Consider the following 18679-nt stretch of genomic DNA (forward strand, 5'->3'; position numbering starts at 1 on the left):
AATTTGGCTGCACGTTTTTCAGACACTGTTCACTCTGGAGTTGATAATGGGAGCAATGGTATGCAGAAGAGGCCCAGGTTTAGACTTACTGCTCTGGCAGCCAAGGTTACTGATAAATTTTGCACATCCTGTAAGTGAGAGGGGCATATTTGCAAAGAGGGGCGGACAGAACAGGTGACTAAAATTGACCAAATAAGTATTCCATCCCATACACATCATACACCCTCTAAAAGTGGGAGATCACGAGGGTCTCGCTCTCTTTGATCATGGCTGGCATCTGAAGAGGATCCTGCCACTTCTGCTTGTGATCCTAGGCCTAGTTTCAGGCCCCGCATCCCTGAATCCAGTTCGTTTACTGTGGAGTCCAGCCCAGGACTTCGGGGTGCCTGCTGTGCAGCTGCTGGAGCTGTGCTACCTCGGGAAATTCGAGATTGGGTTTGTGTATTTTGTATTATTTTCTGTATTTATTGGTAGCATTAGTAAAGCATTTTTAACTTTTCCAACTTGTAAGTCTCTCTCCCTTTTCCCCCTATTACCTTTCCTTAGTGGGGAGGGCAGGGGGTTAACAGAGAAGCACCTGCCACGGTTTATTGTCACCCTGCAGTAGACGGTGGCATTATGGAACTCCTCCCAAGTTAAGTAATATGTTTTCACCTGCCCACTGGAGCACTCTGGAAATGCTTGCTCCATTTAAAAACAAATCTTTTTAGGATTATTTTGACAAAAATAAACCCTGACACTTGAAAACTTCATTCTTCTGAGCAAGAACAAATGGCCAAGTATGCTTTTAAAATCTGACTTCCTGCAGTGATTTCATGTTGGACACTAACAGTTACAAGCTGACACACTGGAAATACTTACCTACTCTCAAAGCTCGGTGGACTGCCTGTCTACATTTAGGTTCTCCCTCAGCGAGCATCAGTGCACAGAGACAGGAGAAGGAGCAGTTTCAAGCCTCTCTTCCTTCTTGATGGACAATGGACTTCTTCATTTTATACCTCAGAATGAAGATACTTATGGAGTAATTGGTTATTAAAAGAGAGCAAACTATGCAGTTCTTGTTAGGATTCTTAGATTTGAAAATTTAAGCTCACATAAAATGGGAATGTTCTCAGTGAAAGGCATTCTAATGCATGCTATCTTATCCCTTGCGGTGCTGCTCTTTTGAAGATTCAGTAAGTGCTAAGACTACAGAGGAACATTACCTGTTTTCTTGTGTTTTCTACTTCTCACACGTTTTTTCTTTTTTGGTTTGTATACACTAAACCTTGCAGTGCTTCAGGCCCAAACACACTGAAATTTCCAATTATTTTTCAGATGGATCCTGTACGTGTTTCTTGATTCTCTTTCCCCCTGCATTTGTTCTGCTGTACTGTGTACTACAGGGCTGGAAGCAGTAGGTTGCATTTGATGTGAATAGTGGAATGATGGTTGTAACAAGAAACTGGTTTTCTGGTTCTCACTAGAGAAGATGAGGTTCTCTAGGAGTGAATATTCTAAACTGGAAGGAAGGATGGCAAATCAGCTGGCAATTGAAGCTTGACAAAAAGTTGAGAGGGAAACATAGGATTTGAAACAAACAGGCAGTTGGGGAAAGGTAAGTCCAGTCCAAAATGGAACAACTGCCTGAAGGTCCCTGGTTAACTACTCCTGTAGCTGCTCTGATGTGCTGGAGTCACTGCTGGATCCTCTTGGGTGTTTGTTTAATTTAAATGGCAGGTTGTAGATGATGGTAGGTGATGATACTTCAGCCAATTTTAGAAAAATATAAGGTCACCCTTGCCTAATTCTCCATCCCGTCCACTCCAAGGAGGAATAGGCAAGGTAGCTTGATACCAGCTTGTTTCCTCTTTGAAGTAATACTAGATCTGTTTTTCTCAGATATTCCTTGTGTCTCTGGAGTGTAGTGCAACATCAGGCATTCTGAAAGGAAATTACATTAAAATACTAAGTGTTAACTCTTTATTTCTGGCAATTTGCTATCTTAGCAAGTCTTCTTTCAGAGAATCTTCAGGAAGGGAAACTCTTTTGTTCACTAAAAAATAATTTGGTCTTGGAAGCCTCCTAACTATACTGTTAAATTCACACATGAATATCTTGAAGCTCTTCAGAGTTGATTAGGTCAAGAATTAGTTGAGCATCGGAACATTAATGTGGAATTAGAGGTCCTCCTTACCCCCAGTTTAATCAGGATAAACAGTAGAACCTCATCATCTAGGAATGTGCTTAACCATTATTAGCCAAATTAACCAGCATTAGCCAAAATGATGCTAACCTGAATCTGATGCTCTTCCTGATGCTGCTGCATTACAATTGCTCTGATAGTGTTTATTTAAAGATACTGGGTTTTGTCTTTTGTGAAAATACTAGGTTTAGGCTGACTTGGTAATGTACTTGAAGAGTTTGAAGCTATTTGCTATACTTGTTATACTTGTGGGTCAATAATGTTCTGTGCTGCAGCTTTCCAGTTCTTTCTTCTCTTTTGCCCTCATTCCTTTTAACAAAACTATGGGTATTTGGGAGAAGGGGAAAAATGAACAGCAAAATAGTTTGGGAACTTTTTTTTCCTTTAAAGCAATAATGTAGTTCTTGTTTTGACACAATATACTTCTCCTATAGTTTCCTGAGAGGATGAATTGTTTTTCTTGCCAATTTATGTAAGGAAGTCAACTAAATGGCTTTTAATATCTTGCTATTCAGAATCTGAATCTTCCTGAGCAGACCATAGTATAATAGCTGGGGTTCCTAGCCATGAAAGCACTGAAGTAAATCGCAGCACAATTCAGGAAGCAGGTGTCTTGAAACAAGAGGAAGGAAGTGTTGGCAAGAAGACCAAGCATGGTTAGAAAGCTACTGCACCACTGCTTCCAAACCGTAAGGCTTTAAACTTTGATTCATTGTAGCACTAGGAAAAGTGTCTTGCAGAGGGGTTCAATGGCAGAAATATTAATTCAGAGGTTAATTTAGGAGTTACATTCTATGCATGCTTAAGGAACAGTTTAAAATGTAATTAAATGTTTATGAGGAAAAAGGGTGTACCAATGAATGTTAAAAGCACATACATATGTGGAATATAATAAGAAAATACTGGGGCTATATTAACTTGCCTTTGTATTATATTCCTTATTTATGTATGTTGTTGTAACTCTTTGAAATACAAGCAGAAATGTCTTTGGAAAGTATCATTGTTCTTTTGGTGGTTCAAAAAAATTGGTGTTAATTGCTTGCTACAGCACCTGTTGGCTTCTTAACAAAAAGCTTATATGCTTTCTCCTATGTTTGCTTCAGCCATGTGTCTTAATACTATTTGTCAAGTATGACTTTAAGCCAACCTGACTATGCATCAGGAGAAGTCAAACCCCTCATCAGGTCTGTTGGTAGGCTACGGGGAGCAGTAACCCTCAGTGTGCGGTGTTGTGTGTTGTTACTACCACAGGACCTGGGAGGGGATACTTGTCCATGGTCTTGAGTTAAGCGTTTGACGTGCAGAATAAACTCTACAACTCAAGATGAGTTATAAAGCAGGTATGTTTATTCTGGTGCAAGGTTGCACACCAGTTTGCCTCAAAGGCAGCTATTTTATGTTAATACATCATACATATTCATAACAGGGGTTGGATTAATACACAATTAGTTCTAGGAACAGGCGTGGTTATTATCATTATTTCTCAGAACTTCTTACCATAGAGCTCCTTCTCTTGTTACATGCGCACTGCCGTCTGGTCATCTTGGGGTCTTTTGGATGAAGGCTTGTAGTCGTCTTCATTGTGCAGTTTTCACCTTTGGTTTTGCATGCTGAGTTGGCTGAAGTCCAAACCGCAGACCTGGTTACAACTGGACTGCCCCCTTCTTGTGTGCCGGAGGTTCCTGTTATCTCATCCACCAAGGATGCAGTTAAGCCCCTATCTCTGTTAGTTAGGCTGACCCCATTGTAGACATTCTCAACTGTTACTGAGTTACACAATGCATTGCCATCTACATAGTACATTTCTACTAAGCTGTATATCACCTTTGTACTGGAAAACTGGATGAGGAAAAAAGGGTTTCAAACCACGTCTGCGATTCCTTTGTTGAATCGTCACTATACATATAAATAATATGATTTGAGATAGCAGAAACAATCTATTAAAACTCTCAAGTCATGTGCTAAAACTTAATATATGCTGTTTCCATTTTTATTGTTGATACTGAAAGACTAGCATGTGTTTATCTGAGTTTTCTTCCTATCTTTTAAATAAAATTTCTCTTAAGCTACTATAGTATATGCTGTCATCTAGTAAACTAGTTTGAGGATGACGACACCAATGTCATTAGTCTTCTGAGTCCTTTTTGCTGGGGAAAAGGAGGAAGTGTAAGATCTCTATTGTTAGCAATATTCTAAACTGGATTAGACCTCCAAAGTGGTACAGATACTGTAATTGGCAGGAGGTTAATGTATTCTCTACATCTCTCTTCAGGTTGCAACATGACAGAGCACGGTCTTCTCCATCTAAAACCTGCAAAGTTACTGAAACAAAGAAATAAACTTAACAGCAAAGGCCTCCTTTATTTTATCAGTGCTGGGGAACACTGGGGATCATTCTCCATAAGTGCTTCAACAACTGGATGCTCTTGATTTGCTTATATTCACACAATTATTGCATATTCATTACAATTTTTGGAAATTTTTAACATATATGTATGTTAAGAAATAATTGATAAAGTTAGTTATAATTGATTAGTTTCTTACTTAAAATACATCTATTAATTACTAGTCAAATATAAGCTAAGCACTCTGCTTCTAAACAGTGTTACTTAATCTTCTGTTTCCCTCTTGTCATGCAGAAGGATCTAAAACTTGAAAAATAACCCCTTGTTTTGCAGGTGGTTAGAAAGCATTTATCATGTCAATTGGTTAATGATGAATATGTTTTTTGTAATGTAATCACAGTATACATTAATTTAGCAGCTTCTCTTCATTACATACAAACCAGCATCTCTTTCAGATCAGCTTTACTTCTCTTATGAACTAAGCTAAAATTCTAGTTTAAAGCATTTAGCTTGGGAAAAACAAACCAACCAAACAAAAAACCACAGAAAACCAAAAGACGGAAAACAAACTAAACCAAAACATTCAAAAATCCCAAACAAAACAAAATTGCAAAATTGACCAAAAAACACCGAACCATTAAGTCTGTCTGTAAGACCAAGGTGTGGTGGGGTTAACCTTGGCTGGCTGCCACACACCCACCGAGCTCTTCTCTTTACCTCCCCTCCCTTCCCCCCCAACAGGACAGATGAAGACAGGGAGATCACTTATCAATTACCATCATGAGCAAAACAGAATCATTGCCAATTAAATAGATTTGGATGGTGGAAAACAAACACAAAAATAAAAAAACCCTTCCCCCTCACATCCCTGTTCAACCTTAGCCCTTCATTCCCAACTCTGTCACCTCCTCTCCTCAAGCAGTGGAGTGGCCATGGGGAACAGGTGGTGTGGTCACTTCATAACAGCTCTGCTGCTCCATCTTCCACCCACTTGTTCCCTGCTCTGATGTGGAGTCCCTCCCACAGGATACAGTCCTGCAAGACTTGCTCCAGTGTGGGGTGTTTCTGCAAGACCCGCTCCAAAGTGGGTCCTCTCCATGGGGTACAGTCCTTCAGGAACAGGCTGCTCCAGTTCCTGACAGACGAGCTGCTCCTGCATGGGTACCTCTCCATAGGATGCAGGTCCTGCCAGGAACATGCTCTGGTGTGGGCTTTCCACAGACTGCGTCTTCTTTCAGGGCACATCCACCTACTGCAACGTGGGATTCTCCAGAGGCTGCAGGTGGAGATCTGCTCCACTGTGGACCTCCATGGGCTGCAGGGGGACAGCCGACCTCACCGTGATCCACACCATGGGTTGCAGGGGAGTCTCTGCTCTGGCACCTGGAGAACCTCCTCACTCTCCTTCTTCACTGACCTTGGGTCTGCAGAGTTGTTTCTTTCACATTTTTCTTGCTCTCTCCCAGCTGCCGTTGTACAGCATTTTTTACCCTTTCTTAAACACGGGCACAGAGATGTCACCAGCATTGCTGACGGGTTCAGCTTTAGTGAATGGTGGGTCCGTCTTGGAGCTGTCTGGAACGAACTCTGACATGGGGACAGGCCCTAGTGTATCCTCACAGAAGACAGCCCTGTAACTCCCTCTCAACCCCTGTTACCAAAACCTGGATGTGTAAACCCAATGCACCATGTTACAGACCAAATCTTATTCCAAAAAAAGGCTCTACACATGAAAAAAATTAAATGTTATATGTCATCTTCAGAAACACACACTGAACAAAACAAGTAACTTTCGTGTTCCCAATATTTATTGTTTATAACTTTCTGCAGCCTGGCCTTTATGGGTGTGTGCTCTTAGGGTTATGCTGATGCCATTTGGGCTGTAAGCAAATAAATAACATGAACTGACTTAAATCCCATCAGATCTGTGAGAGCTGGCAACTGTACAATTTGTTTTGGATGGATGGCTGAAAACTTTGCTTGGCCTATGTGTAGTTTTATCATTTTATTTAAAAAGCTGCATTCTGTAACTAGTACTGCAAAGTGAGAATTTACTTGAAAATTACCATTTCCAAATAGAATTTTAGTACTTAATTATGACAGGTAACACTGATAACGTTAGTAGAAATGCTAATGTTGGAACAGTGATATGTTCATCCATGAGCTTTGCTATGTTAAATTGTGTGTCTTTACTTGAATATAATCAGTGTTCCTTTTTAACTTTGAATAGGTTGTTTTCATATTTACCTGTGTTTTTGACTCAATTCCAAAATAGTCATAGTCTTTCCTCTTCTGTCTCTGCTGTCCCATAGGAAGTTCTGAATTCTGGGTTCATTGAAAACCATATTTGTCCTTCCTAGTAACTTAGTGTCTCTCTTAGCTGTGTGGGCTCTTGTACACTGCCAGCTCCACTCGGTGCTCTGCAGGACTGTGTGGTGATGATACGGTGTGCTCCACTCCACGATTTGTTTACTGATAAGAAACGTGGGTAGAAATTCTAGTGCTGGTGTGCAGCATATCTGCGTGAGAGTGTCTCTTTGAGGTTGCTAGATTGAAGTTCTGAAATGAACCTTCGTGAATTCATTAGGTACTATTATTTGCTGTGACCTTTTTCTTTCAAATGCAGCACACATGAAAAAACACGCACAGGACGCTCTACTTGCAGTTTTAATTTCTCACTTGGAGAGTGGGGAGGAAAAGACCGACACTTGGTTTATATTGTTCAGTACATTACTGAGAGAGCCTTGGGTACATTAAGAAAAACAGATAAAGACCTGAAAGGAATTAGGCTGCTTGCCTAATTTATGTTTTACATTTTATGCCAAAAAGTCCTGGGTTGCCAGCTGTGTAACCTGGTTGTAACAGTTACACTGAAATCCTGGTACTAGGGGTTTTTGCTTAAATCCATGGTCCTGAGGTTGACTGAACCTGGTTTAAAACTGATTTGTGTAGCTGTCATCTATCAAAAGCAGATTTACCCACATACAGTTGCAGAAGAAAACCTTGACTTAAGGCTAGACAGCAAAAGAATTCTCAAAAACATTTCAAGAGGATTTTGAGAGTTTTGGGCGGTTTTCCTTTTTTCCTTCTCCCCTCTTAATCTAGAATTTCGAAGTGGTCTCTTGAACAGGTACTTGGCAGTATTTTGTTGGTGAAAAAGTAAATGAAACATTTGGGTTAGGTTAATAGGTTCCCTAACATCCTGCCATGTTTTCAATTCATGATCATTTATAAACTCAGCTTAACAAAACTGGTCTGTTTCAAAGATAGTATTTAGTACTTAGAGTTCTATTAACTACTTGACATACCAAAACGGGATTTCCTAATTGCCTTTATGATGACGGTGTAAAAATGTTACAAAAGTTTTAACCAAAATACAGAATTTGTGTATAAAAGGAAGCTGCATAAATATGTGTTGAAAAGCATACTAGCAAAATGGCAATTATAATAAAACAAGGCTTAACATCATAGCCTTTCAGATGATAGTGAAATGCCTTGCACGCAAGTGGAAAACTGCTGGGTGAATTTCCAGAATGGAGAGCTAATTTAGTAAAACTGGTGGACTTTTTTTAGAGAACTGCTTTACAGTGGGTTGGCCAGTTGAATCTCTCGCGTGTATTGGAACATTATGAAGAAGTTACTTAAATCTTGTACGAAGCACTTACAGTAAGGAATTAGATTCTTCTGCAGAAAGTGAAACATTTAATAGTTTCTGTGTTTCTACATTTTATTGTAAAAGTGAAACAGGAACAAAATTAATCCCATGCTGCTTTAGTGAAATATGCAAGTGCTGAATTATATACTGGTGTTAAATTAACTAGATTAAACGGTGCCTCTGATCTTTAAGGCCCGAAAATCATGCCTCTCAAATAGCAGCTGTAGGTCTAGAACTAATCTCAGTGTGAACTTGCATGACTATTGTACTGTAGGCTTTGCGTGATTTCTATATCCTATGCGATTATTTCAACTTCACTTAGTTTCAAATCTTTTTTTCTGGTGGTAATGACTCTGATAATTTTCTTAAAGCAAGATGTTAATGCCTGGCATTTTAGAGATTTTTTTCCTGGATGATAAACAAGCCTCAATGCTATTAAGACATTCTGTTTTCTGCACCTAGGAAAGGTGTCTGCTTTAATATGTTTGTATAGATCTTCTCCATTTCAGTCTAGCCTACTCACTTGTTGAACCCTAGCTCACTTGTTGAACGTGACTTTGTCCTTTTTATTCTGTCAAGAAAACTATTAATTGTTTAACCCTTTGAGTTATTGGTTCTCAGCTTTCTTCAACCAGGAGTCTAAGTATGTTATTGTCTTAGAATTGTTCCCCAATGTATCTTGCAGAGGAGAGGACCTTGCTTATTTATTTCTATGTCTTGCTTGCTTTCCGTTGCTTAGTGTGAAGGTAGTCTCTATACAAGTTGCATCATTAATTTTTATTTAATTACATTTCAGTTTCTCATATTACATAGCTGGAAGTCAGTCATGTCACACTGCTGGTGTGTATGCTTGTGTGTATGTCGTACCACTCAATGTCACTAATTAATACTCCACACTAATAAAGGTTTACTTTAATCCATTCTATAATAACAAATTGTCATTCAAAATACATGCCCTTTAGATAAAATGAATTAATTTTCTGTAAGATTAAGGCAAACTCTTTATAGAATTGAAACAAAAAGGTGCTTGACCTTGGTTGAAAGAGTATGTCATCAGGGAATAACAGGTAAATGTTACTTCAGTGACAAATGAGAATCAGCTCCTTTTTACTCACACCTTACTGACAGGAAAATATTGAAACATCCTTTCAAAGTATTTGTCCTTACAAGCTGTCTATGAAGTTGTTTGATATATCTTAAGTTGTGCAAGCATAATCAGATTTTTTTTTTTTTTCCCCTCCCTAGTCGGTGTTATCCGCTGTCCAATTTGTGGTCAGGAATATGCAGAGAGACACATCATAGATAACTTTTTTGTGAAGGATACCACAGAGGTTCCCAGTAGCACAGTAGAGAAATCAAATCAGGTAAGTGCATTAACATGTAATCAAGTTAAAACCTTTTGTATGTGTGTGCATATCCTTGGCTTCTTGCTGTGTGGCCTTTTTGCTGTTCATGTGCAGAAAAAGACTTCAGGTACTTAGTCATCACATGAGGGGTAGCTACTCTAGAAAACCAGTTAAAAGCGATGAAAATGCATGTGAAGAAGGTGATTATCTTATTCTAAACTATTTTTAATTGTTGATACAAAATTGCATTGTGATAGTAAAAGAGAAAAGGAGGGAATAGGCATTAGAATGGGAATTTCTAGACTTTGGGCAGAGCACTTGAAGCACTTTTTGAAGCGGAGACCCAAACAACACTACGTCAAGAGATCTCAATGTAAAATAGAATCCTCGAGTTAAATCGACTTTATTTTTCTTATCTCAGCACTGACAAAACGTGATACTTAAGTAGCTCTAGTGCAGTTACCAAACAAGAGGCTCAAACTTCTAATTGGGGAAGGCGGATGTTGTAGGGCTTTCTAGGTTGTTTTTCTTCTGTAGTCTGCCTCTTCTTCCTTTTGCAATCAAACAATAGCCATCTCATAAAACCAAAACCTGCTTGTCGGGAAGAATAGTAATACTAAGTCTTTTTCTTCATGATGGTTTTTCAGGAAGGAAGTATTAGTGTGGAGGCAGTACCAAATGAATAACCACATCTGTGTAGGACCACACTTTAGCAACCCCTGGTATCAAAATATTGCATGTCTGCATTCTTAGCTAGTAAGAGAGTACCTCAAGTGTCTCTTTACTCATAAACATTTTATTAAACTCCAGGAACTTCTTGTAAATAATTCAGCCTCTTTATATGTGGCTGCATTCTTCATAATAACAGTACAAAGAGGTTACTATGTCAATGTGGCTTGTGTTTTAACTCGTCCCCTAACATTTGCATGGTGCTCTCCTTTTGTTTTGAAAATGCGTCTGTTTTGCTTTCCTGTTTTAGAGACCTGTATCATTGGCTCTTGATCTACTTGTTTCGGGGGCAGATTCTTAGATGTCCTTTATTGTGTAGCCTGCTTGTTTCAAAGCTTATCTGAAATTTGCGCTTATGTGTATGAATGGGGTATGTCTCCCAGGAACAGGAGAAAGTACCCACTCAGGTTTGTGATACCAGCTCATGGACTATTAAAGGCATAAATGTTGTCATCATCTCTGAGGAAGAATAATTAACTTATGTCTCGAAAACCATTAAACTGTGTTCAGCTTGTAAGGAATTTTGCAACTGGATTTCTAAGAAATGATAGATTTTACCAGAAACTGAAAGTTAGTTTGGAGTCCCTGGAAGTATGAGCAGTGTTCTCTTAATGCAGGGACGGTTTGAAGTTTGCTTTTTTGCTGTTTGTGTGCGGGGGGGATTTTGGGTTGTTTGTTTGGTTTCCCTGCCCTAGGTGTTGCAAGGAAACATTTGCGTTTTGGAGATGGTTGTGAGATTTACACAAAGTCTTCCAATATTCTACCAGTAAGACTGAGAAAATGAATAGTCCCTGTTGCATTGTAAATTTGATAATAATGGTTTTAGTGACTTTAAAATTAGGAAGAGTAGGAAGACAACAAATAACTTTGTTATGCAGAAGCACTTCTGAATATTTTTTGGGGGGTCTGCACCATAACCTCTTCTTGGTTATATAACAAGTCCTCTAAGACCTTGCTCTGGTGAGTGGTGACAGAAGTAGAGTTATTTTTCCTGGGTTTAGTGACAAAGTTTTTTGTTGTTGTTTTGTGTGTTGTGTGGTGGTGGTGGTGTTTTTTTTTTTTTTTTGTCTCCTCCTCCCCTTCCCCCCCCCTCCGTAGGGAATCAAAACCTTTGAGATTTGGATAAGGAATCGAAAATTCAAGAAGGGTTCTTTATATTTTTGAGGTTGATCATAATTCTGTAAAATTTGGTGTATTTTCATGGGTCATGGAGTATCAAAAGCTGAAGTATCCACCATACTCAGTGCTGTCAGGGGGCTTCCTTGGAATGGAGGGAGATATCTTTTTTTGTTTGTCTTCCAATCTTGATCTGCTGGAGATACAGAGAACTTCCACATATTTCAGCAGCTCGTTTAGAATCATCCATTTTTGAGTGGTGTGAGCTGACTTCAGAGAGGTTCTTCAAAGCACTTGTGTTTCCTTAGGCTCCCTCTCAGACTAACTCTTCCATTCCATGTTTGTTTCTTTCTCTTCCTAGCAAAAACCAGCAGCTTTGCAGTTCAGAGAGCATGTCTGTTCTTCAGCTATGTTCCCAGCTGGACGCAGCATACTTTCTGCAGCACTTGAAGGCAAACCAGCAGACTTTGCTAAGCCATCAGAGTGGTACTTTCATGTGACTTTAGCAGGATGTTTAAGACATTAGAATTAGACACAAGCAGTGGGTTCTGTGGAAGTGACATTATGGCTTTGAACCACTGCTCCATATATCTGACTAGCCTCTGTATCTGTCTTGTCAGGTCCAAAAATCATCTCTTACTCTCAGTTATGTATATAGCTTATGTAGGTGACTAGATGTGTGAACATAGTACTTTCATCATCATCCTGCCTTACTCATTGCATCCACTATCACAACTGTTAAGCCTTGTAAATTATTCTGCAGATATTTGTCCTTTAAGTGCCTGCATAGAGCTTACAATAAAGAGCATCTTATGTTTTGGTAATGGAAATAACTACTTTTCAGCAGCAACACCATTGTGCCCCATCCTCTTCTGCTAGCGATTACACTACTTAATGCTGTGACTTGGTGACAACTCCACACAGAACTCCAGAAAGTAATCACGAGAATTGTAAATATGAACTCTAAAAAGATATGCTAATATTTATGTAACACAATTTAACTACTTGATGGCATTACATTTTGCATGACAGGAAAAAAGATATTTCTGAAAGATCCCCAATGGTGGCAAGTCACAGTCTCTACACTGTTTATGGAACAAATATGAATGAAAGGAAAAGTATGAAGAAAGTTACACTAAAGCTGTGATTTCGTGATGTGTCTTGTCAGGAAGGACTGCTTGATAGTGAGAACACCTTCTGTATCTTTACCAGTTACGAACCCGACAATTTTAAATGTTGTAGTAGGACTGAAGAACAATTGGACTTTATGTGAGATACTGGCAATGTAGTAACAAAACAGGTTATTAGTTTAGATATGAAATTAGATCTGGATACTGAGACAGCAAGTCTGACTGCCTTGATAGTGATTAATGAGAGCAATTTAGAACAAAAGGTTTCTCTAGTTTGTGTGATGCCAGAGTAGCTGCCTTGTGTTCTTCCAAAGAACTACTATCCTAAATAGCTTATCAAAGATGTAGCCATGGCCAAAACGTCTTTAAAAGCCACTGATTCAGGGCAGTGGGTAACAGAGTCAAGAAGAGTCACTATGGCTTTGTTGTACTTCAAAGAGGCAGCTGTTGATGGGATGTTGGAGAAAGGGGGACGTGTTGAGCAGGGTTTGTGCATTTTGAGATATTAGCATGTGGTTCATATTTAGAGTTAAATATAGGCAAGAATATCCTGAAAGACAAGTGCTGTCTTTGGTGATTTGGTATGTGCCAAGAGATAGTTATATAGCTATTAGAACTGATGGGTTTTGGATCCTATAGGGTAAAACATTTCATCTAATTTACACTGGTTAAGTTTGGAACGTTAGTTCACTGAATATTCCTCCAGGCTACTTTTCTCTCTTCCTTTGAAACTTGGAAACCTTTGATTGCTTGTTTAATCTCCTTAATGCTCAAAGCATATTTAATTGGAAGAATGGTTAGTTACTACAGTAGCTGATAAGACAGCTCTGTTACCTCAACTCGTGCATGTAAATCTGTTTTTAAGTAAATACCCAATCTTTTACAACAGAAAAAAATAGTACTTACCTGCAACGTGCTGAGTAATTTCTGCTTTCATTACATTTGGATGAAGGCTGAATGAACACTTCCTGGGGTTATAAATACTAAAAATAGAAACTGAATTAAATATAATTACAAGGAAAACTCAATTAAAAATAAATATCTGTCTAACCAGAGTAAAGTCTTACAGGTTAACTAAGGAGGGTTTTCTTTGAAATCACTGAAGCACCGTTTGTATGAGTCACAGAAATAAGAGTGAAATAAGTTTTAGGTTTTGTAAGAGTGTAGCAGACATTTGCAGTAATTGTACTTCCATGTACTTTAGCTATATGACTTATTATAATAACTAGGAGTTCTAGCAAAATCCAAGCTATAGCCGAAAATGCATGTTTCAAGTAAGAAGTGGGTAGAAGTGAATCTAGTTTCTACCTAGAAGGTATAGCTGTTTTGACAGCATGAGTTATGCTGTCTATGACAAATTTTAGAAGCCTGTCTCTCTTCCATTTGGTGGCTTTGAAGAGTATAAAGTTGGAGTATATATTTTTGGAGACTATAAAGGAGGAGTTTCAGTTCATTTGGCAGCATGTGATTATTGGTTATTGAATCACAATCTTAATCTCATTCCAACTATAGCAGGTGAAAACAGTTGAAAAAAAAAACCACAAAACACCACTCTAAAGCATATTGAAAAAAATAGACAAAGATATTGGAATCTAGGAGAAATTAATAACTTCAGAAATCCTTTGAACTTACTTAAATGCCCTTGCACGTAGCAAGTTTATCTGCCTAAGTTTGCTAAAGGTGACCTGGAAAGGCTATTGTGGTTGTTAGGGATTTTTCCTCGACATTCATTTATTTATTTTTCACTTGAGTTCCTACCTTTTTGTCGTTCTTGTCTTTATTTTGCTTCTTTGACTTAAAGAATACCTGAAAGACTTTTTGTTGCTGTTTATTTCCTTTGCTTATTTTGTTTTCACAGTTGGATTTTTTTACACTAGAAAAACAAATGTCCAGTGTCTTATTCTCCACTCTAACTTGCGAAAACACCTCTGGTTATCTGGGGGCATAGCACAATTGTGCCTCTCTGGCAACAAGACTGATTTTAAAACTTCTTTCTTGTCCTACAGTAGTTCACTGCCCAGTCAGCAGCGCTGACGTAACTGATCCTTGGGCTACAATGATGTAATTAATCTGGTTTTACACCGCAGTCTTGCAGAGGGTTGCATTGGGATACCTGAGGAGGGGACAGCTGGCAAGGAAGAAGGGAGGGAATTTCTTTCGTGGGAGTTTCTGCCAGAGAAAATGTAGTGTTGAAGTAATGCCTCAGTGATACTTGGCTTGTTCTAAATTTTTTTCAAGAAGCTGTGTTGAGTGCCTAAGAATACTTTTTCTTTTTTTTTTTTTTCAAAATGTCATTGAAATTAAGGGTTAAGAGCAAGTACAAATTTTCAGTTTCCTAATTGCACTTGCCTTCCTTTGATTGCTTAACTTCCATTTTCTTCGCTTTTTTATGGTGTCTTGGCTTTGATATTTCTCCCTAGTCAACTAGTCTGGATAGGACTAGCATTTTTATTGTTAAGAGGGGAAAGGAAAAGAAAAAACAAGCGGAAGATTAAAAAAAAAAGAAGATTTTTAAAAGTAAAACTCCTTTTTTGTAAAGAAACAGAAAAAAGGGCACAAGCCCATCTTTTTCCTCCTTTGCAGGTTACCTTTAGGGAAAAGGAATTGTTTCAAACTCCAAGTAACAACAAGAGGGGTCAACAACCCTTGTGTTGTAACTTCATTTCTCAGAAGATATTTGCTTTCAGAGGCAACATGATCCAGAAGAATAAGCACAGCTCTGGGAATCTGGAACTCCTATGTTCAAATTCCAGTTCTGTCAGTAACTTGCTATGTGGCCCAAGGCAAGCTTTGTGCTAATTTTCCACTTTTTCTTGAAGGGGAAACTGGGACCTAGTTCTACATATGTATTATCTGTCTGCCTAGGATATAAATATTTGCTTCCTCTTTAACTTTGTCTAAAATTATCTTCTGTGCGTGCAGAAGTTGGAATTTTTTTAAATGAAATTGAAAACTAAACAATTTTTTTTTCCTTGTTCCTGCTAACAGAATTCTGTCACTGTGACCTGTAGGATATAGCAGTCTTCAGACATCTTGAGGCTTTGGTTTGCAGCAGCACTAGACATTGATAGAAATGGATGGTAGTTACCTAAACAAGTTCTACGTAAGCATATTTGCTATTTTTACCACCAAAAAACTCTTGAAGGTATGGCTACAAGAGGCATTGTAAAGGAGGAGTTAAAAAATGAAATAATATTATAAACATCTTAAGTGGTGTTGCCCATCATTCATACTTTTCAACCTGTTCAAATTTTGGATCCATAGGAATTTTTTCTTGAGTGTGCATTAACTCTGTGCAGAGAGGTTTTGGTCTGCTGTCAGGTTTGTTTTCCTTAATTTTTTTTTTTCTTGATCTCTTGGGCATAGCCCAAAGAGCCCCAGGAACTGATAGGCCACCGTTTGAAAATTATTAGGCATTGGTTGCAAATCACTGATAAGCTTAACTGGAATGCTGTTTTTAAGTGGTGATGCAGAGATTCTTGAGAAGAACCTTGATGTTCAATACTGTGTGTAATTCCTTGTTGTGGTTTAACCCCAGCCAACAGCTAAGCACCACACAGCCTCTCACTCACTGCCCCCTCGTCAGGAGGAGGGCTTCTTACACTCTCCCCGTGCTCTAGCGTGGGGTCCCTCCCGTGGAAGACAGTTCTCCACAAACTTCTCCAAGATGAGTCCTTCCCATGGGCTGAAGTTCTTCGTGCCCACGGGGTCATAGCCTCCTTCAGGGGCATCCAGCTGCTCTGGCATGGGGCCCTCCCTGGGCTGCAGGTGGAGATCTGCTCCACTGTGGACCTCCGTGGGCTGCAGGGGACAGCCGGCCTCACCGTGGTCTCCATGGGAACCTGCCCTGGCATGTGGAGAACCTCCTCACCCTCCTCCTTCACTGACCTTGGTGTCTGCAGAGTTGCTTTGACTTGAGTTCACACTGGACTTCCAGCTTCTCTGGTACATCAGCGATGCCCTGGCCAGCTGCCAGCCCAGGCACCCATTGCTGTTATCACAATGTTCCCAGGCAGAGCAGAGTCAGATGATAAGCAGCACAGCAAGCAGCGAAAACAGAAAGCAGCCACTAATGAGCACGAAACTCTTAATTTACAGTAAAGCAGACAAGGCCCATGGCAAGCACAGGAGCCTGTCAATTAATAGCTGAACAGCAATAGTAGCTGTAAATTCAATCTAGCACATTCCAATCAAAACTGTCATTATCTTGAAGCCTTTGAGGCCCACGTTGGTCACCAAAAAGGACTCTTGTTTTTTTTAACCCCAGCTGGCAACTAAGCCCCACACAGCCACTTGGTCACTCCCCAGTGGTGGGATAGGGGAGAGACTCAGAAAGGTAAAAGTGAGAAAACTTGTGGGTTGAGATAAAGACAGTTTAATAGGTAAAGCAAAAGCCCCTCACATGGGCAAAACAAAAGAACAGATTCATTCACCACTTCCCGTGGGCAGGCAGGTGTTCAGCCATTTCCAGGAAAGCAGGGATCCATGACACATATTGGTGACTTGGGAAGACGAACACCATCACTCCAAATGTCCCCCCTTCCTCCTTCTCCCAAAATATATACTGAGTGTCATACGGTAAGGAATACCCCTTCGGTCAGTTTGGGTCAGCTGTCCTGGTTGTGCCCCATTCCAGCTTCTTATGCACTTGACACAAAGCTGAAAGGTCCTTGACTTGGTATTATACATTGCTTAGCAACAACTATAACATCAGTGTGTCAGTCAACATTCTTCTTATACTAAATCCGAAACGGAGCACTATACCTGCTACTAGGAAGAAATTTCACTCTATCCCAGCTGAAACTAGGATATTCCTGAAACTTTAAGCAGGAGAACAGAAACTAAAATCAAAGCTTATGTGTGAACTGAAGGAGGCTTCTAAAATCAGAGCAGTGCTGATTGTGTTCTGTATTTAATAGATATTTCACAAGGCCCTATTATATATAGTAAACATTATATGGCTTCTAAGTGTGCAGTGTCAGGCAGAAAGCAATGGTTTGACTTTTATCATGTCAGGTAAAGGTTTTAGAGCAACACTGACAAAATGACCACTTTCTTTAAAAAGTCACATTCAGTTCCTTTTTTGCAGATATTTAGTGTTTCATACATCAGGCAGTTTTTTGTTCTCTTTTCACAGTTCTTGGAAAACTGTAAAAGTGCACTGATTATATATGAACAATAACTTGTATGTATATTGTGTATTTATTTTAAGAGCTACCTTTTCTTCCTCAGGTCTGCACAAGCTGTGAAGACAATGCAGAAGCTCATGGGTTTTGTGTGGAATGTGTAGAATGGTTGTGCAAGACCTGCATCAGAGCTCACCAGAGGGTTAAATTCACGAAAGATCACACAGTAAGACAGAAAGAGGAAGTATCTCCAGGTAACACACTTGATTTATAATTTCACAAAGAATCCGTGTCTGCATTGGAAAACTGTGTTAGACAATTTTTTAATGTATCGATACCAAAAATTTAATTCTTTAATCCTGGTAAATGTAAAAGAACAGATTCATTATGATATAACCATTTGGTGCATATCAATTAGTGGAACCTTGTTATTTTTCTGGTTGGTAAGGGATATGTTATAATAGTTTCCTGCCTCCCAGTCACTTATTTCAATTTCATTGTTGAAGGCTGCAACCATTTGAACCAATTTTGGTGCTTCTTTGGCTGCTCTCCATTTAAGTGGATCTCTTAAATGATCCAGCTAACAAAAGAGAAGATTTTTTTTTTTTGAGCGTTAGATGCATTAGAATGTAGCTACTGAAAAGGAAGATTTTGTCATGGCTGGGTGTGTGACAGCCATTTTTCTGTCAGATATGCTGCATAGTGGTAAGAAGCCCTACAGACAAGTATTTTATATGATGTTTATGCAAAGTGTTTTAAACCAATAAATGCACATAGATTTTATCTTTCACCTGGAATGACTGCAAATTATTGTCTAGACTTTAGAGATCAGCTGCAGAAAATACTTCCTTACGCATTTGGCTCCTCTAGTTTATCTAGAGTTGCATGATCTATCTTGTAAATATGTAAATTCTTTTTATAAATGATTATATATTATAACGTATGTATTATAATATATATTCATTCCACCACATCTAGTCCTGCAAATTTTATATATAATGTGTGATTTCACTTCTGTAATATTTGTTGCTCAAAGGCTAGTTTCCA

The 18679-nt window shown here is 39.0% G+C and overlaps 1 protein-coding gene across 2 annotated transcripts in view; it reads left to right on the forward strand.

Moving 5' to 3' along the window:
- The window catches only part of TRIM24 (tripartite motif containing 24), a 60504-nt gene that overhangs the window by 14401 nt on the left and 27424 nt on the right, over positions 1–18679 (forward strand). For both annotated transcript variants that reach the window (XM_065633093.1, XM_065633103.1), the window contains exons 2-3: positions 9431–9549; positions 17739–17886. In XM_065633093.1, the coding sequence (XP_065489165.1) occupies positions 9431–9549; positions 17739–17886 (267 nt within the window). The remainder of the gene's footprint in view (positions 1–9430; positions 9550–17738; positions 17887–18679) is intronic.

The sequence above is a fragment of the Caloenas nicobarica genome, chromosome 1 (assembly GCF_036013445.1).
Source record: "Caloenas nicobarica isolate bCalNic1 chromosome 1, bCalNic1.hap1, whole genome shotgun sequence".
Lineage (NCBI taxonomy): Eukaryota > Metazoa > Chordata > Aves > Columbiformes > Columbidae > Caloenas > Caloenas nicobarica.